The 20,509-nt window shown below is 42.0% G+C and overlaps 2 protein-coding genes and 1 long non-coding RNA gene across 5 annotated transcripts; 1 reads left to right on the forward strand and 2 right to left on the reverse strand.

The window, feature by feature from the left end:
• The first annotated feature begins 1,553 nt into the window (after positions 1-1,553).
• Positions 1,554-11,681, forward strand: LOC115154794 (thiosulfate:glutathione sulfurtransferase). Its single transcript, XM_029701382.1, has 4 exons — positions 1,554-1,827; positions 10,668-10,790; positions 11,000-11,162; positions 11,414-11,681. The coding sequence occupies exons 1-4, from the start codon at positions 1,701-1,703 to the stop codon at positions 11,466-11,468; spliced, it is 468 nt and encodes a 155-aa protein (XP_029557242.1). The 5' UTR covers positions 1,554-1,700; the 3' UTR covers positions 11,469-11,681.
• Positions 11,406-13,734, reverse strand: LOC115154795 (uncharacterized). Its single transcript, XR_003867949.1, has 2 exons — positions 12,811-13,734; positions 11,406-12,174 (listed from the first exon to the last, which is right to left on the reverse strand). It is a non-coding gene; the product is annotated as an uncharacterized LOC115154795 (long non-coding RNA).
• A 632-nt stretch (positions 13,735-14,366) lies between these two features.
• On the reverse strand, positions 14,367-19,549 carry LOC115154793 (palmitoyltransferase ZDHHC23). 3 transcript variants are annotated; one of them, XM_029701378.1, is made up of 6 exons: positions 19,104-19,549; positions 17,124-17,287; positions 16,332-17,003; positions 15,999-16,074; positions 15,635-15,802; positions 14,367-15,341 (listed from the first exon to the last, which is right to left on the reverse strand). In XM_029701378.1, the coding sequence occupies exons 2-6, from the start codon at positions 17,240-17,242 to the stop codon at positions 15,129-15,131; spliced, it is 1,248 nt and encodes a 415-aa protein (XP_029557238.1). In that variant the 5' UTR covers positions 17,243-17,287; positions 19,104-19,549; the 3' UTR covers positions 14,367-15,128. The 3 variants fall into 3 exon arrangements, with proteins under 3 accessions (XP_029557238.1, XP_029557240.1, XP_029557239.1); XM_029701380.1 differs by lacking the exon at positions 15,999-16,074 and having other exon boundaries at positions 15,635-15,715; positions 19,104-19,547; XM_029701379.1 differs by lacking the exon at positions 15,999-16,074 and having other exon boundaries at positions 19,104-19,543.
• Between the last annotated feature and the right edge of the window lie 960 nt (positions 19,550-20,509).

Raw genomic sequence — 20,509 nt, forward strand, 5'->3', positions numbered from 1 at the left:
TGCTAAAATAATATTTTTTCACAAAAGTAGTGCACTGGGCCTTTACTAGTATTAGCTGACCAATATAGACCTCTGTAGCACAGGCAAAAAAATATATACAAATCAGTATCTCTGCTTTGGCAAAAAAGGTAGTTGTATAATTAAGAACAGTATCTTGCAGGATTCAATAGTTGGAATTGTAAGAGTTGTTACCCTGTCCCTTTCTCTGTGACTGTCATTAGAATGGAATCCAGAAATAACAAAATCCTGTCCTCAAACATTTACATCAAAATGTGAAAAGTTATGGGAAAAGTCCCAAACATCCACATCAAATTCAATATTTTTCTTGATCAAATAACATGGAAAACAACCACTTTTTGTGCAGTATTAATTTACTATCCTTACAAACTACTTAATGTAAATGTACATCACTGTATTGTACATAGGCTGGTCATCTAGGTTTGTATCTGCAGACTTTCTATCAGCATGAAGAAAAACAATGTTCAATACAGTAACTGAGTACATTGAGACATCAAGTGGTTTGTGATGATGTCATGATGTGGCTCAGTTGGTAGAGCATGGCGCGTGCAATGCTAGAGTTGTAGGTTTGATTCCCATGGGGGGGACCAGTATGAGAAAGTATGAACTCACTACTGTAAATTGCTCTGGATAAGCGTGTCTATTAAAAAGGAATGAAAAGACCATTTCAGTTTTCATATAGAAATAAGTTGCATTTGCAAAGTATTTCAAGAAACTGGAAAACATATGTCAAACAAGTACTTTTATATTCCACAAGTATTATCAAATTAACTGTTTTGAAGAGATACTTATCAGACTCAAGTTACAAATACTGGTAAACACTCAAATACATTTAGTTTTAAAAAATCACAAAAGTAGTGCACTGGGCCTTTACGAGTCCTGTACTAGTCAATGCCCCCCACACAAATTGAGGTCCATACAGAAACGGTTTGTTGAAATCGGTGTGGAAGAACTTGACTGGCCTGCACAGAGCCTTGACCTCAACCCAATCGAACGCCTCTGGGATGAATTAGAACGACGACTGCGAGTCAAGCCTAAGGACCAACTCCATATTAATGCCCATGATTTTGGGATGAAATGTTCGAAGAGCAGGTGTTCACATTCTTTTGGTCATGTAGTGTATGTGCATCACGTCATTGCCCTCTCTCGTCCTCTCGCTCTCTCTGCTGTGTCTGCTGAGCCTGCCCTGCAACCTCATTGTATAACGGTCACTCTAATTGCAAGGGATCTGGCCCATGTGCTGAAAAAGTCATGGCACAGCTTCAAGAAAACTGTTGCTTTCAAACTAGGGATTTCGTGGCTAATTGAGGTAAAACAATAATTCTGCCCCATCCAGCCGAAAGCGGGAGGTTTAAAAATACGTTCTTAGTCGCCAAAGTACCAGAGCATGCCTTTAACTTTTGGTTGAATGTGACTTCACTTCCGTTTTATTTAATAGGCTTACTTGCGTAGATTTGCAATTTTTTTGTATATACAGTCATTGGGCTGGACAAGGGCAAGACATAGCCAGTGATAAAAAAATATTTGAAATGATGTCGCTCGTTAACATCTTTAAATGTTAAACTTGTTTGAGTCACCAATGACACACTTGCAGGGCGGGGAGATAGCCTACATAGAGGGAAAGCATGCACTTATACACGTAGACTAATAACTCTGGACATTGTTTCAAGCGACGTTCAAAGATGCTTCTCGTGTTATGCGCGCTGTCGGTGGTGGTCGTGGCAGAGGAGACGCACTGTGATGGCACGCCCGACCGATTGTGTGACGTGAAACCTGAGGCAGTCTACTACAAGGAGCCACCGATCACAGGTAGGCTATTTCTTGACTCGTGACAGGTGCAGCGTCTATGGTATTCTAACTAGTACTGTGCGTATTGTCGATTTTCAAATATGCCATGCACATTTCTAGCCAGGGTATCTGGGACACTATACCGAGGCAAATTAGCCAACAATTCACTAAATTGATTAAATTGAAAAGTGTGCATAGTTGTAGACAAGTCTATTTGTAGGAGTTCCAAAGAGTCAGTACTCAGTCATTTTTGATAAAGTGAAGGCCAACAGAGTGATATGAACTCAAGATTTCACCACTGCCTACATGTTATTGGATTTTTGGGGGGGGCACAATTTCGCATGTACACTATATACACAAGTGTGACAACCACACCCGTTGCTGACAGGTGTATTAAAAATGAGCACACAGCCATGCAATCTCCATAGTCAAACATTGGCAGTAGAATGACCTCATTGACTTTCAACGTGGCGCTGTTATAGGATGCCACCTTTCCAAGAAATCAGTTCGTCAAATTTCTGCCCTGCTTGAGCAGCCCGGGTCAACTGTAAGTGCTGTTATTGTGAAGTGGAAACGTCTAGGAGCAAGGTCCATAAAGAAATGGTTTGTTGAGATCGTTGTGGAAGAACTTGACTAGCCTGCACAGAGCCCTGACCTCAACCCCATCGAACACCTTTGGGCTTGAATTGGAACGCCGACTGCGAGCCAGGCCTAATCGCCCAACATCAGTGCCTGACCTCACTAATGTTCTTGTGGCTGAATGGAAGCAAGTTCCCGGAGCAATGTTCTAACATCTAGTGGAAAGCCTTCCCAGAAGAGTTGAGGCTGTAGCAGCAAAGGGGGGGACCAACTCCATATTAATCCCTATGATTTTGGAATGAGATGTTCGACGAGCAGGTGTCCACATACTTTTGGTCATGTAGTGCACCACACACTATCTCGTTTGTTAATATGGTTGATGTACTGTCTATCAGCTACACCCACTATCATTCAACATCCATTCAACACCAATGATTAATCCACCTGAATTGGGTGGACGCATGAAGGGCTAGTTCCAGGCATGAGTGTTCGGTTGCTTAGGGCCACCGGCCGCCCCCAGTCGGGGTCTCCACTTACTATTGAGTGAGAATAGTAGAATACACCAGGTGCAATTTCAAAATTTGATTGTGCATCTGCAGTGTTTCTTTTATGTCAGTCAGTAGCTATGTTTCCATTTACTTGTCCATTGAATAGTGTGTTTTATTTTTTATTTTTTTACATTTAGAAAGTTTGCATGGAAAATGGATACAATTGCCTGCAATGGTGCATTTCCATGCAACTATTTTGTGTCGATGGAAAAACAGCTGGACGTAATGACGTCCCACCCCCAAAAATAAAAACTGTATTAAAAAAAAGTAGTTGAAGGGTTTCCGTTACCCATTTAGGCAAATTGTGCATTAATACATTTGGTGACAGCCTGTATGCTCTCACACCGATCTGTTTCATGTCTCAGGTAGCCCGTGAAAGCCAGCATGGATAGAATGCAATAATTGAATAATATTTGACATATACTAAAAATTCTCATGTGCCAACATATCACACCAATGATTAACCACCTGAAATAATTGGATGGTGGAACTTGCATCCAGCCAACCAAAAAAGCAAGGCGATGCCATTCTTGAAAGCCAGGATAATCGAAAACACTGTTTCCATCATGATTTGTCGTAATAAAGAAAGTTAGACAAATGGAAAAATCCACCCATATTGAACGGATAAGAATATTGTCAATCTTTCGTTTCCATTACACGTTGCAAAATTGATTTTTCGCAACACTACTTATGTCTAATAAACCTGGGTCAACTGAAACCTGCCTTCTGACAGTCACTCAATTAGCCATGGTAGCTAATAATTTTTTGATCGTTAGTTTGTCTAGCCGTCTATCTAAACTTGTAGTAATCATGGCCAAATACTGACTGGACGCGCAGGGCAGTTGATTTCTTTTATAGATCATGCCTCTCCCTAAACAGCAGGTTGTACAGGCAACATTCCTGCCAGCTTTTGATTATGGTGACACCATTTATCAGATTGCAGCACCCTTTACCCTCAAAACCCTTGGATGCTGTGTACCATAGCGCGCTTCGATTTATCACAAGTGACAGGTTTAATACTCCTCACTACATCCGTTGTCAGAAAGTCGGCTGGACCTCTCCAAATTCCCATATCACTTCGCTTCTCCCATTTATTTTTTTGTTTTTTTTGTTGTCTAAGCGCAGCTGCACAAGCTTCCAAGACATCTCATTTCTCTGTTCAAGTATAAAGAAATAAAAGCACCAAACCTGCTCACAGGGTTGGTTAAATCTTGATGTCCCTTGTGTCTCTGCCCACCTAGGTAAATCATCCTTTAGTTTTAACACCCCCCCCCATGTTTGGAATAATTGACCAACCTCATTACATCTTGAATCTCTGGTGCCATTAGGGCAGTTTAGAACACTGAGGAATGAATTCATTGATGTTTGCGAGTGTTTTGGTTTATTGTAATGTATTTGTGTTGTTGAAATGTGTATCTGTAACTGCTGTATCTTGTAGTTGATTTAATTTTTTTATTATGTTGATTTGTGAATTGTTTGTTCTCAGGGCACTATTGAGAATGAGACCCTGAATGAATGTTTTACTTTTATTTATTCAATCTACTTCCTCAGTCAGATGAACTTGTGGATACCATTTTTATGTCTCTGCATGCATTTTGAAGAAAGTTGCTAACTAAACTTAGCAAAAAAAGAAACGTCCCTTTTTCAGGACCCTGTCTTTCAATGATAATCCGTAAAAATCCAAATAACTTCACAGATCTTCATTGTAAAGGGTTTAAACTAGAGGTCGACCGATTAATCGGAATGGCCGATTAATTAGGGCCGATTTCAAGTTTTCATAACAATCGGTATTTTTGGACAACGATTTATTTTATTGTTTTATTTAACTAGGCAAGTCAGTTAAGAACACATTCTTATTTTCAATGACAGCCTAGGAACGGTGGGTTAACTGCCTTTGTCACGTCCTGACCAGTAAAGAGGTTATTTGTTATTGTAGTTTGGTCAGGACGTGGCACGGGGTGTTTGTTTAATGTGTTTCGGGGTTTGTTGGGCAATGTTCTATGTTAGTCTATTTCTATGTCTGTGTCTAGTTTATCTATTTCTATGCTTAGTTTATTGGTTTGACCTTCAATTGGAGGCAGCTGTTTCTCGTTGCCTCTAATTGAAGGTCCTATTTAGTAGGGGTGTTTTTTCATGGGTTTTTGTGGGTAGTTGTTCCATGTGTAGCTGTATGTCTCACAGGACTGTTTTCTCGTCGTTGTTTTGTTTGTGTTTGTTTTGATTTTTCATCTTAATAAAGAACATGAGTATTCACATTCCTGCTGCGCCTTGGTCCCATCTTTACGACGAGCGTGACAGCCTTGTTCAGGGGCAGAACGACAGATTTTTACCTTGTCAGCTCGGGGATTCAATCTTGCAACCTTACGGTTAACTCGTCCAACACTCTAACCACCTGCTTTACATTGCACTCCACGAGGAGCTTGCCTGTTACGCGAATGCAGTAAGAAGCCAAGATAAGTTTAATGCTAGCTAGCAACTTATCTTATAAAAAACAATTAATCAATCATAATCACTAGTTAACTACACATGGTTGATGATATTACTAGTTTATCTAGCCTGTCCTGCATTGCATATAATCGCTTAGGTACACGTTGCTCCAACCATAAACATCAATGCCTTTCTTGAAATCAATACACAAGTATATATTTTTAAACCTGCATATTTAGTTAATATTGCCTGCTAACATGAACTTCTTTTAACTAGGGAAAATGTGTCACTTCTCTTGCAAACAGAGTCAGGATATATGCAGCAGTTTGGGCCGCCTGGCTCGTTGCGAACTGTGAAATCTATTTCTTCCTAACAAAGACAGCCGACTTCGCCAAACGGGATGATTTAACAAAAGCGCACTTGCGAAAAAAGCACAATCGTTGCACGACTATACTTAACCATAAACATCAATGCCTTTCTTAAAATCAATACACAGAAGTATATATTTTTAAACTTGCATATTTAGCTAAAAGAAATCCAGGTTAGCAGGCAATGTTAACCAGGTGAAATTGTGTCATTTTGCGTTTATTGCACGCAGAGTCAGGGTATATGCAACAGTTTGGGCTGCCTGGCTCGTTGCGAACTAATTTGTCAGAATTTTACGTAATTATGACTTAACATTGAAGGTTGTGCAATGTAACAGGAATATTTAGACTTAGGGATGCCACCCGTTTAGATAAAATACGGAAAGGTTCTATATTTCACTGACAGGAAAGACGTTTTGTTATCGAGATGATAGTTTCCGGATTCGACCATATTAATGACCTAAGGCTCGTATTTCTGTGTGTTATTATGTTATAATTAAGTCTATGATTTGATTAGAGCAGTCTGACTGAGTGACGGTAGGCAGCAGCAGGCTTGTAAGCGTTCATTCAAACAGCACCTTTGTGCGTTTGCCAGCAGCCCTTCGCAATGCATTGCGCTGTTTATGACTTCAAGCCTGTCAACTCCCAAGATTAGGCTGGTGTAACCGATGTGAAATGGCTAGCTAGTTAGCCGGGTGCGCGCTAATAGCGTTTCAAACGTCACTCGCTCTGAGACTTGGAGTAGTTTTTCCCCTTGCTCTACATGGGTAATACTGCTTCGAGGGTGGCTGTTGTCGATGTGTTCCTGGTTCGAGCCCAGGTAGGAGCGAGGAGAGGGATGGAAGCTATATTGTTACACTGGCAATACTAAAGTGCCTATAAGAACATCCAATAGTCAAAGGTATATGAAATACAAATCGTATAGAGAGAAATAGTCCTATAATTCCTATAATAACTACAACCTAAAACTTCTTACCTGGGAATATTGAAGACTCATGTTAAAAGAACTTTCATATGTTTTGAGCAAGGAACTTAAACGTTAGCTTTCTTACATGGCACATATTGCACTTTTACTTTCTTCTCCAACACTTTGTTTTTGCATTATTTAAACCAAATTGAACATGTTTCATTATTTATTTGAGGCTAAATTGATTTTATTGATGTATTATATTCAGTTAAAATAAGTGTTCATTCCGTATTGTTGTAATTGTCATTATTACAAATAAATACATGAAAAAAATCGGCCGATTAATTGGTATCGGCTTTTTTTTGGCCCTCCAATAATCGGTATCGGCGTTGGAAAATCATAATCGGTCGGCATCTAGTTTAAACAGTTTCCCATGCTTTTTCAATTAACCATAAACAATTCATGAACATGCACCTGTGGAATGGTCATTAAGACACTTACAGACGGTAGGCAATTAAGGTCATAGTTATGAAAACTTTGGACACTAAAGAGGCCTTTCTACTGACTCTGAAAAACACCAAAATAAAGATGTCCTGTGTCCCTGCTCATCTGCGTGAATGTGTCTTAGGCATGCTGCAAGGAGGCATGAGGACTGCAGATGTGGCCAGGGCAATAAATTGCAATGTCCGTACTGTGAGACGCCTAAGACGGCGATACAGGGAGACGTGACGGACAGCTGATCGTCCTCGCAGTGGCAGACCACGTGTAACAACACCTGCACAGGATCAGTACATCCGAACATCACACCTGCGGGATAGGTACAGATGGCAACAACAACTGCCTGAGTTACACCAGGAATGCACAATCCCTCCATCAGTGGTCAGACTGTCCGCAATAGGCTGAGAGAGGCTGGACTGAGGGCTTGTAGGCCTGTTGTAAGGTAGGTCCTTGCCAGACATCAACGGCAACAACGTCGCCTATGTAACAAACCCACTGTCGCTGGACCAGACAGAACTGGCAAAAAGTGCTCTTCACTGACGAGTCGTGGTTTTATCTCACCGGGGTGATGGTCGGATTTGCGTTTATCGTCGAAAGAATGCGCGTTACACCGAGGCCTGTACTCTGGAGCGGGATCGATTTGGAGGCGGCGGGTGCATCATGGTCTGGGGCAGTGTGTCACAGCATCATCGGACTGAGCTTGTCATTGCAGGCAATCTCAACGCTATGCGTTACAGGGAAGATATCCTCCTCCCTCATGTGGTACCCTTCCTGCAGGCTCATCCTGAAATGACCCTCCAGCATGACAATGCCACCACGCACAGAATGAGCAGTATGCCTGATTTCCTGCAAGACAGGAATGTCAGTGTTCTGCCATGGCCAGCGAAGAGCCCGGATCTCAATCCAATTGAGCTCGTCTGGGACCTGTTGGATCGGAGGGTGAGGGCTAGGGCCATTCCCCCCCCAGAAATGTCTGGGAACTTGTAGGTGCCTTGGTGGAAGAGTGGGGTAACATCTCACAGCAAGAACTGGAAAATCTTAATGCAGCTACTGACTGTTACTTTTGATTTTGACCCCCCCCTTTGTTCAGGGGCACATTATTCCTTTTCTGTTAGTCACATGTCTGTGGAACTTGTTCAGTTTGTCTGTTGTTGAATCTTATGTTCATACAAATATAACGTTTGCTGAAAATAAACGCAGTTGACAGTGAGAGGACGTTTCTTTTTTTGCTGAGTTTAGCACTAGCACAATGGCTGAAAGTTGTATTTGTTTTTTTTTGGGGGGGGGGTTCAGGTACATTATACATTTATGAAACATGTTCCTTAGGCTGCCACTCAAAACAAAAAAACAGTAAAAAAAATACATGCAGAAGGAAAATAAGAGTTTGTATTGGTTCCAAAGAGTCCAGTAGCTTGTGTAATGGAGGTCAATGACTGCTTTGTTCTCTCTGTGTGTATGTGTACACAAATACACCCCCTTGGCCAGGACACATGGGGTTTCTACTTATGACTCCCTCTGATAAAGTACTGGGTGGACTGTTTCTACCGCCATGGTGCATCAGTCAGGATGTAGGAATGAGGAGATGGAGCAGGAATCCAAGTACTGGGTTTTTATTGCAGACACAGGAGCACATGGAGAAAGCTTGCAGGATAATGTTGTGGTTTTACTAGGGAAATACAAGAGTGCGATACAAACACATGCAAGCATGACTGACAATTGCAAAAGGGGTAAATAACTGAAATGCATCAAACAACAGACTAGATCTGACAGGAAATTGTACTAAGGAACATGGCAGCAGCACTAACTGAAAGGATCTTACTTATTCTTCAATAATGAAAGTTACTCACTTTGTCAGGGTCGTCACTTAACACGGCTACATAAACCCTGACTATTTCTACAATTTCTCATCTGTTTTTGAACTTTAATCAAACTGCTAGATATGGTTTATACACTGAGTATACAAAACGTTAAGAACATCTGCTCTTTCCATGACAAACTGACCAGGTGAATTCAGGTGAAAGCTATGATCCCTTATTGATGTCACTTGTTAAATCCACTTCAATCAGGGTTTCCCAAACTCTGTCCAAGTGGGTGCACGTTTACATTTTTGCTCTAGTACTACACAGCTGATTCAACTAATCGAGCTTTGATCATTTTAATTAGCTGTGTAGCGTTAAGGCAAAAACCCAAACGTGCACCCCTTGGTGTGCCGAGGACCAAGTTTGTGAAATGCTGGTGTAGATGAAAGGGAGAAGACGGGTTAAAAACCCCTAGAGTTGATGTCCGCGCCCCATTGGAAATCTTATTTGAATAATATAAAAATCTGTTAGTTTAAGCTAGAGATATAAAAAAAAAATTCATTGGATGTGTCTCAATCCACCACATCAGCCGATGTCGCTCTTCTGCATATGCGGTGAAAGGTGGCAGAGCTAGAGCGGCATTTGTCAGACCATGAGACATCCCAAAAATCGGTCTTCTCACAATCGTCTGTAGCGTCCGAACAGTTTGTTATACTAGACTGGTGTTTTGTGGCTACTATTTAATGAAGCTGCCAGTTGAGGACTTGTGAGGCGTCTGTCTCGAACTAGACACGATTGTACTTGTCCTCTTGCTCAGTTGTGCACCGGGGCCCCCCACTCTTTCTATTCTGGTTAGAGCCAGTTTGCGCTGTTCTGTGAAGGGAGTAGTACTCAGTGTTGTATGAGATCTTCAGTTTCTTGGCAATTTCTCGCATGGAATAGCCTTCATTTCGCAGAACAAGAATAGACTGACGAGTTTCAGAAGAAAGGTCTTTGTTTCTGGCCATTTTGAGCCTGTAATCGAACCCACAAATGTTGATGCTCCACTAGTCTAAAGAAGGCCAGTTTTATTGCTTCTTTAATATAATTGCAAAAAGGTTTTCTAATGATCAATTAACCTTTTTTTAAATTATAAACTTGGATTAGCTAACACAACGTGCCATTGGAACACAGGAGTGATGGTTGCTGATAATGGGCCTCTGTACACCTATTTAGATATTCTATAAAATCAGCCGTTTCCAGCTACAATAGTCATTTATAAATGTCTACACTGTATTTCTGATCAATTTTATGTTATTTTAATGGACAAAAAGTGACCCCAAACTTTTTAACGGTTGTGTGTGATAATTAGACGGGGCTTAAACCTGATTTTTAAAAGCCTTGAGAAAATTCAGACATGGATTGTGTGCCATTCAGAGGGTGAATGGGCAAGACAAAATATTTAAGTGCCTTTGGGGGTATGTTAGTAGGTGCCAGGCGCATCGGTTTGTGTCAAGAACTGCAACGCTTCTGGGTTTTTCACTCTTGTGTGTATCAAGACTGGTCCACCACCCAAAGGACATCCAGCCAACTTGACACAACTGTGGGAAGCATTGGAGTCAACATGGGCTAGCATCCCTGTGGAACGCTTTCGACTCCTTGTATAGTCCATGTTCTGACGAATTGAGGCTGCTCTGAGGGCAAAAGCGGGTGTTCATCTCGGTGCATACGGCTGACTGTCTGAATGTGTTTTGTGTAGATTCAGAGGTGTCCTACAATCAGTTGAAGACTATGTTTCCCAGCAGCAGTATTCAACTGTTTGACGTCCGCAATCCAGATGAGTTTGAGGCTGGACATATTCCTGGCTCCACCAATGTCCCACGTGAGTAACACACAACGACACCCTTATTTTCACATGTTGTTTGAAACATTCCCAGAGCAGCACTGTGCCCACTTTTTCTCTGTCATGTTTTGTTTGTTTCATATTTAATTTCTGTTATGATTCATGTTATGTACTTTTTTAAAAAACTGTTCTAAACCAATTTCCCATTGTGGGGCAATAAAGTGAAATACTTGTACTACTACTAACAGTTGGGGAACTCCAGGAGGCTCTGAGACTGAGCTCAGACCAGTTCAAACAGAGGTTTGGAGTACATGCCCCTCATAAGGACGATAGCAGCATTGTGGTCTACTGCCAGAGAGGTAGACGGAGTGCTACTGCACTTGACATAATGTGGGCTCTGGGATTCAGCAGGTGACGACTGTTTACAATCACCTTTTTGTCTGCTAGCATCATAACCTGAGCGATGTGCCCATACATATGAGTTGTAACTACACCGACGTGCACATACATATGAGTTGTAACTACACCGACGTGCACATACATATGAGTTGTAACTACACCGACGTGCACATACATATGAGTTGTAACTACACCGACGTGCACATACATGTGAGTTGTAACTACACATCTGGGCTCATCTCCTTCTCTTCTTTCTCTCATAGAGCTCGTCACTATGCTGGAGGATACAGTGACTGGGTCCAGCGTGAAGAGCAGTGAGGTGTTTAAATTGCTGCAGGGCCGTTCTGTGTGTTTGACTTCTGCTTATTGGAAAAAAAGATATTTCGAAAGCATATCCATTAAATTGTTACTTCAGTGTAGGGGAAATGCTACACTGGAAATGACAACACAATGATAGTCTTATTTCATAGTAATTGATTGATTTTGAAATGGTTGTCCCAAACCAAATAAAGGTCAGGTGTGTAAATGTTACTGCTTTTGTGTCAGTGTGTGTGTGTATATTAGTCCCGTGTGGCTCAGTTGGTAGAGTATGGTGTTTGCAATGCCAGGGTTGTGGGTTCGATTCCCACGGGGGACCAGTACGGAGAAAAAAGAAATGTATGAAATGTATGCATTCACTATTGTAAGTTGCTCTGGATAAGAGCGTCTGCTAAATGACTAAAATGTAAATATTGTGTCTTTTCTATGAATGCATGTCTGTTTGTATTTAATTCAGTGTGTATGAGAGTGCAGTATTCTCTCTCTCTCTCTTCCCTTAGGTAGAGGAGGCACTAGGTGTAATTTGGGAGAGGGGGAGCACTATGACCGTGAAGTAATACATGTCCCCGTCCTCCTCCTCACTGTTACTCCTCTGTGGTGGGGGAGCATGGGCCTGGCTCTTCTGGAGGGTGGAGGGGTTGTTTTGTGGAAGCTCCCCTCGATGAACTGCCATGTCCACAGGGTCCTGCGCTGGTCTTCTACACCGCTGTGAATATAGGAACGTCCCATTTAAACACTTGGAGGGGAAAAGGGGTTGCATAGCAGCTTGGCATCACAAGATGCGTCAATCGAAGCTACACTGCAGTCTCGATTTATAGCCACCTGAGGGCATTGGAGACTTTCATTTCGAGACCTCTGGACCAGGCTCAAATATAGTTATGAAGTGAGTGAGCTGTTAGGGTAAGATTTGTGGGTCTCATCTTACAGAGCACCGGTGCCGTTATGGTCCCTCCCAGCACTCCCAGAATCCCACTCGCAATGGACACAGTCATTATGAGAGGTTCACTGGCTGACAAAACCGAGAGAGCTCGTTAGAAATCTGTATTACATTAGCTGACGTGTACACTCTTAGAAAAAAGGGTTCTTCGGCTGTCCCCATAGGAGAACCCTTTTGGGTTCCATGTAGAACCCTATGTGGAAAGGGTTCTACCTGGAACCAAAACAGGTTCTCCTATGGGGACAGCCGAAGAACCCTTTTAGAAAAAAAGGTGCCATCTAGAACCTAAGAGTATAGGTTAGCGTGAGACTTCCTATGCTTCTATTTCAGAACAACTTGGCGTACCAGAAAAGGGTATGTAGTGCATGCTAGCCTGGTTTGGAGCTTGGCGGAAGTGGGCGGTACCTGTTTGTGTGTCCAAATAAAGGTGCCCCTCCAGAGTTCCAAGTGGGACGGTTGTGAGAGAACAGCAGTACGGCCCAGCATCATCCTTCTGTGTCTCTATTAACGTGTATCCATGCATCGTCACAGCAGAGACACGGTCGATATAATCCTTCTCCACGAAAACAGGGTAGTTTGTGTTAGAAACCAGAATCCTACGGCCATCGAAGTTCTCACCCGGTCTGCAAAAGAACCTTGAGGGGATGGATGTGTGGAGTTTAAATGACAATGTTTTTGGATGATCTTATCGTGTTGAAGGCTCTTACACCAACATTTAGACATCGACATACACTTCTAACTTTTTGTTCTCTATCCTCATGGAAAATGTTCCTGTTATTTCAGCTCTGAGTTTGTTCCTAATTCCTGTTTGTGACAGTGACCCTGTTGATAATCTACTGGATTTCCAGTCTTTAGTTTGTTTACATTGTTACGTGGTATTTGTTATTCATTTCTATGTCCTCTCCCATTCTTTATGGAATTATAGCCAATATACTAATTAGCTCACAAACTTAAGCATATTCATACACTATAGAAACAGAATATATAGTGTAACGTCTCACAACTGAAAGGAATTGTATAATATCTGTACATTATAGGAACACGTGTGATTTACAAAAGTACAATGATGTTTTGCTAGAGATTAAGAATCAATGGTAGACACATTGCAAGTGCATGAAGAAGTAAACTGTACAAAGTCATATGCCTGTGTGTTGAAACTATACTTTTCGGTATCGGCTGGATAAAGGGAACTATGTTAGCAATAAGAGGAAGAAGGACTGGGAAACTAACTGCCAATAACACAATAAGCTGAACTCTGCCTAGCAGAGACAACTTTGTATTAGCAACTGATAATGAGTTTATATGGTATTAAAGTTAAGGGACATCACCCTGGGCAGGATGAACCATAGTAGGGGATAAAAAGGGAAAACACATGGAGTGTCTCGCTTGCAAATTACTGTAAGTGTGTACTCCGGGTTGCAATCCTTATTAAACAAACTAACCTCTGATCAAATAAGTTTTCCTGTGGTCTCGTGTGTGCACATAGGGCAGAATTCCTTTACACAACATAATGTCTAATAACACATAACACTGAGTCTCTCAAGTCGGAATTTCGGTCTCTTACCAGAGCAGAGGAGCAGGACGACCACTGGTGCGGTGGACCAGAAGTGGACGAGCAGAGACTTGTTAGTAATGACACTAGTGATCTGAACTACATCAATGTTGAGGGTGATTGAGAACATCTCTGAACAATATGCACTGACAGGAAATGACAGATTCAACGCCGAAGATTAAGGGGAGGATTTAAAATCAAGAAACAGAAAGCACACCAGCAAGTAAGATTTTGCATATGCATATCTTCAACAGTAACCAAGTTTGCTCTCATTCTGTAGGTTTGTTGCGGTGATGCCACAGATGAGGCCTCCTGAGCTCTCTAGCCACTTTCTTAGTAAACCCAGAAGCCCTGGCCTACTTGCGTATAGGTTGGCCCCCTAACCAGCATTGTCTCTCACTCTCATCAGTTGGATTTGATATGCTTTATTGGCATGATAAAACAAGATACAAAGGAAAATGAGTCTTAGTCTTCTACAGTGAACAGGATAGTTGAAATATAAGAAATTTACTGTACATGCAAATTTAATATAAAATGTAACTACAAAGAGTATGTGGGTGAGAGGATACGTGTTCCTCATGTCTGTCAAAACATGCACAGCTTTCTTCCCTTTAAAGTAATCTTCGCCTGTGTCACCTTATGGTCAGGCACACTAAATGTCAATATGTAGTTTACAGTGTCATAAACACGTTCTCTAAGTCATGCATGTCCATTCATCTATTGCTATTTAGTCTGCCATGGTTAAGAATCTTTACATCCTGTTGGAAAATCAAACAGATATTTGTCAGAGGTTAAAACTTTATTAAATATGCAGAGCAGCCCTTTATATTTACACCATGTTATAACTAATACTAACAGTCGTATCCATGACAACCTGGAGGAACATGGTTATTGTCTCTACCTAAGTGTTCGGAATATAGAGGTCTATTTAACGATTAAAAACGAAACATCTCTGAGTTGCAATAAGTTTGCGTGACCCAAGGGCAGTTGAGAGTTCAGAGATGCTCACAGTCCCACACAGCCTACCAGCATGGTTGAGGAAAGGTGTTTCTAGTTGAAACCCAGCAGTGTTGAACTAGTTGGGCAGAGTGGCATGGTGTTAAGCCAAGGCTAAACCAAGTCAGTGAGGGCAGAGGGGTGTCTATCTGCAGCTTCTCCCATGGTCAGGAATTCAGCCCAGTTCTGCCAGAAGCCACGTGAGTAGACCCCTGTGTCGACAACGAGGCCACGCAAACGACTCTGGCCATTTTTCTTCCGCAGAGCAAGTTGTGCCTCCCGCTCTGTCAAATTGTAGCTGATATTGATCATTTGAAGCATCAGCAGGTGCAGCAGACCTCCTGTGACAATACTGCTGTACCAAGCACAGGTAAAGCACAGGGCTGAGCTGAAAAGACATCCACAGAGTTACACTTCGAAAAACAACATAACACAAACAAAATCTTTTCGCACTTATTTCAAGTAACTCAAAACAGTTGGTAACTAGCCACTGGGCACAGATCGTTTTGGTTGAAACAATGTTGATTCAACCAGTTTTTGCCCAATGGGTACCTGGTGCCTAATAGTAGGCAATGAAGTGGTGCTTGTTTCAATGAATCCCAAATAAACCAAAATACATTCTGAATTGTCATTTTGTTTGTGTGTACAATTTTTAAGCAAATACCAGGTACCGTAGTGTACCTGTACTGATTGTAGACACCAGGGCAGTAGAGCAGGGCGGTGAGCAGGTTCTGTCGGGGACACACGCTCCGCAGTACCAGACTGATCCCATACAGAGAGGTCAACAGAAAGAGGAGCAGGGTCAGCAGGAAGTTGCGATGATTGGCCTTGCCGACACAGCTGTTTATCCTACCTCCGCAGTGACAGACACAACACACACAACACAGACAATACACCCTCAGTTCAAATGACCAACTTCTGCTGCGGTTGCATGTGAAAGCACAGTTAGTATGAATGTGAGGTAATGAGCACATATACTCTGTGTCTGGTTGTGTCTATCTAAATGCCATAAGTAACAGATTGTCCTGGTTTGAGGTCGCCTCACCCTGCTGAAGGGTGAACCCCTGTGGGCCCTGCACATGTCTCTGCAGCCTGGTCTGCTTTGGTGACGTCTTCTTGGCCTGACAGTGTGACACTTAGTGAGATCATGATTATGTGTAGAAGAGTATTGTTGAGCAGATATAAGTGTGAGGGTCTGAGAGATTAAAATATTGCGTGTTTTTATAGTAGGGAAATGTAGGCAGATATGATAAGGCTTTAGTCACCTTTGTGTTGCAGAAAGCTATTTTTTTTTATAAGTCATCCTGTTGTTGCACAAATAATAGCATAATAATAGTCACGTCCTCCACAACAGACAAAGACGTTCAATGAAACCCACCAGATACAGTGGTGGTCCAGGCGCTGGACACAGCCTCCACAGATCCGGCAATGTCCCGCCCGCGGGGGACGCACCACTTTGCACAGAGGACAAGTGCCCCCCTTTGCTGTCAGGGACTGTGTCTGCTGTTCCACTGGTTTGGCTGGGGATGCTGGCATCATCAACTGGTCCACTCCATTCTGAGAGGCAGAGTGTTTGTCAGGCAGTTGGCTTTGATTGGTGCTGTGTATGTCAGCCAGGGAAGGCTGCACAAAGCCTGGCCCCCTCTTAGTGCGCACAAGGGAGATGAGAGTGAGAACCACACCCGTTGTCACGGTCACAAGCTGCAGGTGACTTACATCCCCACGAGGTAAGATCTCTGTGACAAAGAGGAAGTACATGTAGGCTAGGGAGAAGAGCGCCAGGCTGAGGAAGAAGAGGGTGCGGCCCTTCTTCCGGTGTGTGGCGTAGTAGTACCACAGCACCAGCCCAGGCAGGGCTGTCAGAATGATCAAGCCCAACAGGAAGTGCAGGGCTGCCAGACGCAATAGCAGAGGAAGCAACACTAGAGCTGGGACCATGGAGATCTCCACCCGTCTGTCCCCTGGTAACAGTCTCACCCTCAGCCGGTCCATCACTGCGCCAAACACAGGCAACACACAGTCAGGTTTCTGAGGCTCACCCTTTAGCCACCTGGAAAAGACATGAGGTTAGGGATGACAGAGAGGGGAACAGAGAGGGCAGGGGGTTAGACCTGAACGTGGACTGCTGAGTCCTGCCATGATCCTCCTCCTCCTCATTCCACCCCCTCACCTGCTGCAAGCTTCATCCAGATCGTCACAGTCACAGCAGCATCCACGTGGGTCTACATCACACTCACAACAGCACATGGGATCATCTGGCTCTGGAGGCTTAAACTTCTCCCATTTCATTCTGACTGTTCACGGATCCACTTGAAGGTCCTGTGCTTAGAAAAACTGCAACAGTAAAGAGACACAGTCAAACTATTAATAGCTGTTCTCTGGGTGTGGTAAGGGTGTGTGGAGAGTGGTCTTCATTCTTCATTCAGTGAAGTGCTTCAGTAATATGGACTGTGTTGGAAATCTTATTCCACCACTGAGGTTAATGTTTCACAACATCTTACATTTGCATGGTGACAGCACCTTTTGTCAAGGCCGGATGTCAACAGTTACCTCCTATATGTAAAGCTAGCTTGTTGCTTTAGTGGTTTGTACGGTTGGGGGGAGGGGACCTCAAGTTGCACAGGACTGATTCAGGGACTGACTGGCACACCAGATGAGGGGTACGTCTGGGTGCCAATAATCAATCACATTTGACTTGAGTACTCTCTTAGTCTAATTAACGGAGTTAAAGGAAACCGTTGTATTGACGTCCCACAGACAGTTGTTCATCATAATGAAGACATTAAGGCTATCTGAAAGGTACTCATTACTTGCATTAACACACTCATATTGACAGCACGTGCGCATGTACACACACACACACACACACACACACACACACGACCAACTAGGGATATGCCTACTAGACCAACATCCGCCTCATGAAAGTGACAAGAGGTTTAATAAACGCATTTTTTAGGTCGTTAATGGAATCAATTAAAATAGCTTTTGATTTTAACAAGTTTTACAATACAATTACTTTCCTCTAATATAAAATTGGCTTTTAGAAATAAGGCCACCATGTCCCTAGGGAAGACCTATCTGGGCCAACTAAACCCGGTTCTCCAAGCACGCCTATCATATGGGGAGATGGAACGTGCATTGTTGGAATGACTGCCAGTGTTGGCTTTGTCATCTGACATACTACTTCAAATATAGCCCAGCTCTTCGACAGTCTAAATATTGACTACCTACAATATTTTGTTTCTTAATAAGTGAACTTAAAATAACTGTAGACTATAGTCACATTCTAAAGGGAAAGCTGAACAAAAATGAATATATTTTTTAGTAATTAAATATGACAAATCAATGTTTCAATTCAATATTATAATGGAATGGGATACCGCATACCAATAAACACATTACCTTAACCCTTTAACCTGACTCCTAAACTTAACCCTAATTTTAACCCTGATCCCTAACCCCTAGCCTAGCTAACATTAGCCAGCTAGCTAACGTTAGCCACCTAACCGCCTAGCTAGAATTCGTAACATATCATACGTTTTGTAACTACTTACTACTTTTAGCTACTTTTCAACTACTTAGCATGGTAGCTAACCCTAACTCTTTAAGATAACCCCTAACCTAATGTAGCATATCATACTAAAGCAGTTGAATGTAATATATTATACTAAAGCAGTCAAACGTATTATATCATACTAAAACAATCAAATGTAATATATTGTACTAAAGCAGTCAAACGTTATATATCCTACCAAAGCAGTTGAACATAGCATATCATACTAAAGCAGTAGAACATAATATATCATACTAAACATTCAAGATGTAGGTTACTATACGTCCTGAAATTCATATTATATTGTATGACCACTATTACATTGGTAGGCCAATGTAATGTAACCTAATGTAAAGTAACATATTGTAATGAAACAGGCCGAAGCCCAGCGCGCCATCGACTGTGCCATAAAAGCATGCTCAATTGGCAGAGTAGATATCTGCGCTTATAAACCTGGGACGCTACAATATCATACTACATGGAGTCGCACAGATTTTAGTCAAATATAATATGTTTTGCTTTGAGACCAGGTTAAAAATGGTGTGCATCTAACTTACCTTTTGAGAAAATAAAAATTGCATAGTCTACATTTACCTGGACTGTAGGTTTTTTGGGAGAATGCACCTTTCCCTCGAAGACTAGGCTACAGACCCTTGTTATACGAACACCTATTATTTCTTATTTCATTTATGTTTTTCCTGTAATATATTTCAGACTTTCCCTGTCAAATAGGAGATCCGTATCATCACACTAAAATAAACTTCGGTCCGAACTAATTACGTGGCGGCGAATTCCAGGTACCAGGGTATCCGGTAAGCGTTGGCAGGTGTGATATCCCTTTCAGTTAAAAAACTTTTTATCGTTTAATATCCTGTAATCCAGCAGTTTTAGGGGGCGAGCTTGATTATCTTCTATTCCTCATCATTTCGTTGGGAAAGCAACACCGGTCATTGAAGAGGAGCACACGGTTTATTATGAGAGGAGTAGCCTGATTGGGTTGGGTGACAGTGTTGAAAAAGGAAATTGGCATGCTTTGCAGTGGCAGCCAGCGACAGCGTGTGGCAGCGTTAGGAGGTGGTATGCATTTCGCGGATTCTCAGGAGGACAGTGTCACCACTGCGCCGGGATAATTTGAATAGATCAAATGGTCTATTGGAATTGCAATACAGCATGGGGGGGGGTGGTGTTCTTTTAAATGTGCTGATGTAAACAGGAGGCTAAACGCTTTGTTGGTCATTAACAAAATGTACTTGTTTCTCACCACATATCCCTTACCTCCGCTTAGTGCTGCATATGGCTGAGGTTGTTCGTCCTGTCAAAGTCAATGTTCTGCACCTGAGACATTGAATAGCTTGCTTATCTATCATTTATCACAACCTGGTCTCAGAGCATTTTGTATTATTCTGTTTGAAAGCCGAGACGTTCCATTGAGTATGATATGTTACTTTCCTATGGAATGTATTAATTTGTGGATGTCCATCACCCATTTCGTATGATATGCTACAAATTACATTTGTATTATATGGTAAGAATTTACAAAAAGTACAATATGTTACGAATTTTCAAAATGTACAATATGTTACAAATTTTCAAAAATGAATTCTAGCTAGGTGGTTAGGTGGCTAGCGTTAGCTAGGTGGCTAGCGTTAGCTAGGCTAGGGGTTAGGGTTAAGTTGAGGAGTTAGGTTAAAGGGTTAAGGTTAGGGGAAGGGTTATCTTAAAGTGTTAAGATTAGGGGAAAGGTTAAGGTTAGGGTTAGGGGAGGGGTTAGCTAACATGCTAAGTAGTTGCAAAGTTCTAATTAGCTAAAATGTTAAAGTTGTCTGTGATGAGATTCAAACTCAAAACCTTTGGGTTGCTAAATGTTTGCGTTATCCACCCCGATCAACCACCGTCTGTCTTATATAACCATACCAAATGTAACATATACTAATTTGAGTGTCCCGGATTTACATTTACTATGTTACGTCTAGTCTATAAGACCAGGCTGTTTATCAAAG

This window comes from Salmo trutta, chromosome 19 (genome assembly GCF_901001165.1).
Source record: "Salmo trutta chromosome 19, fSalTru1.1, whole genome shotgun sequence".
Classification (NCBI taxonomy): domain Eukaryota; kingdom Metazoa; phylum Chordata; class Actinopteri; order Salmoniformes; family Salmonidae; genus Salmo; species Salmo trutta.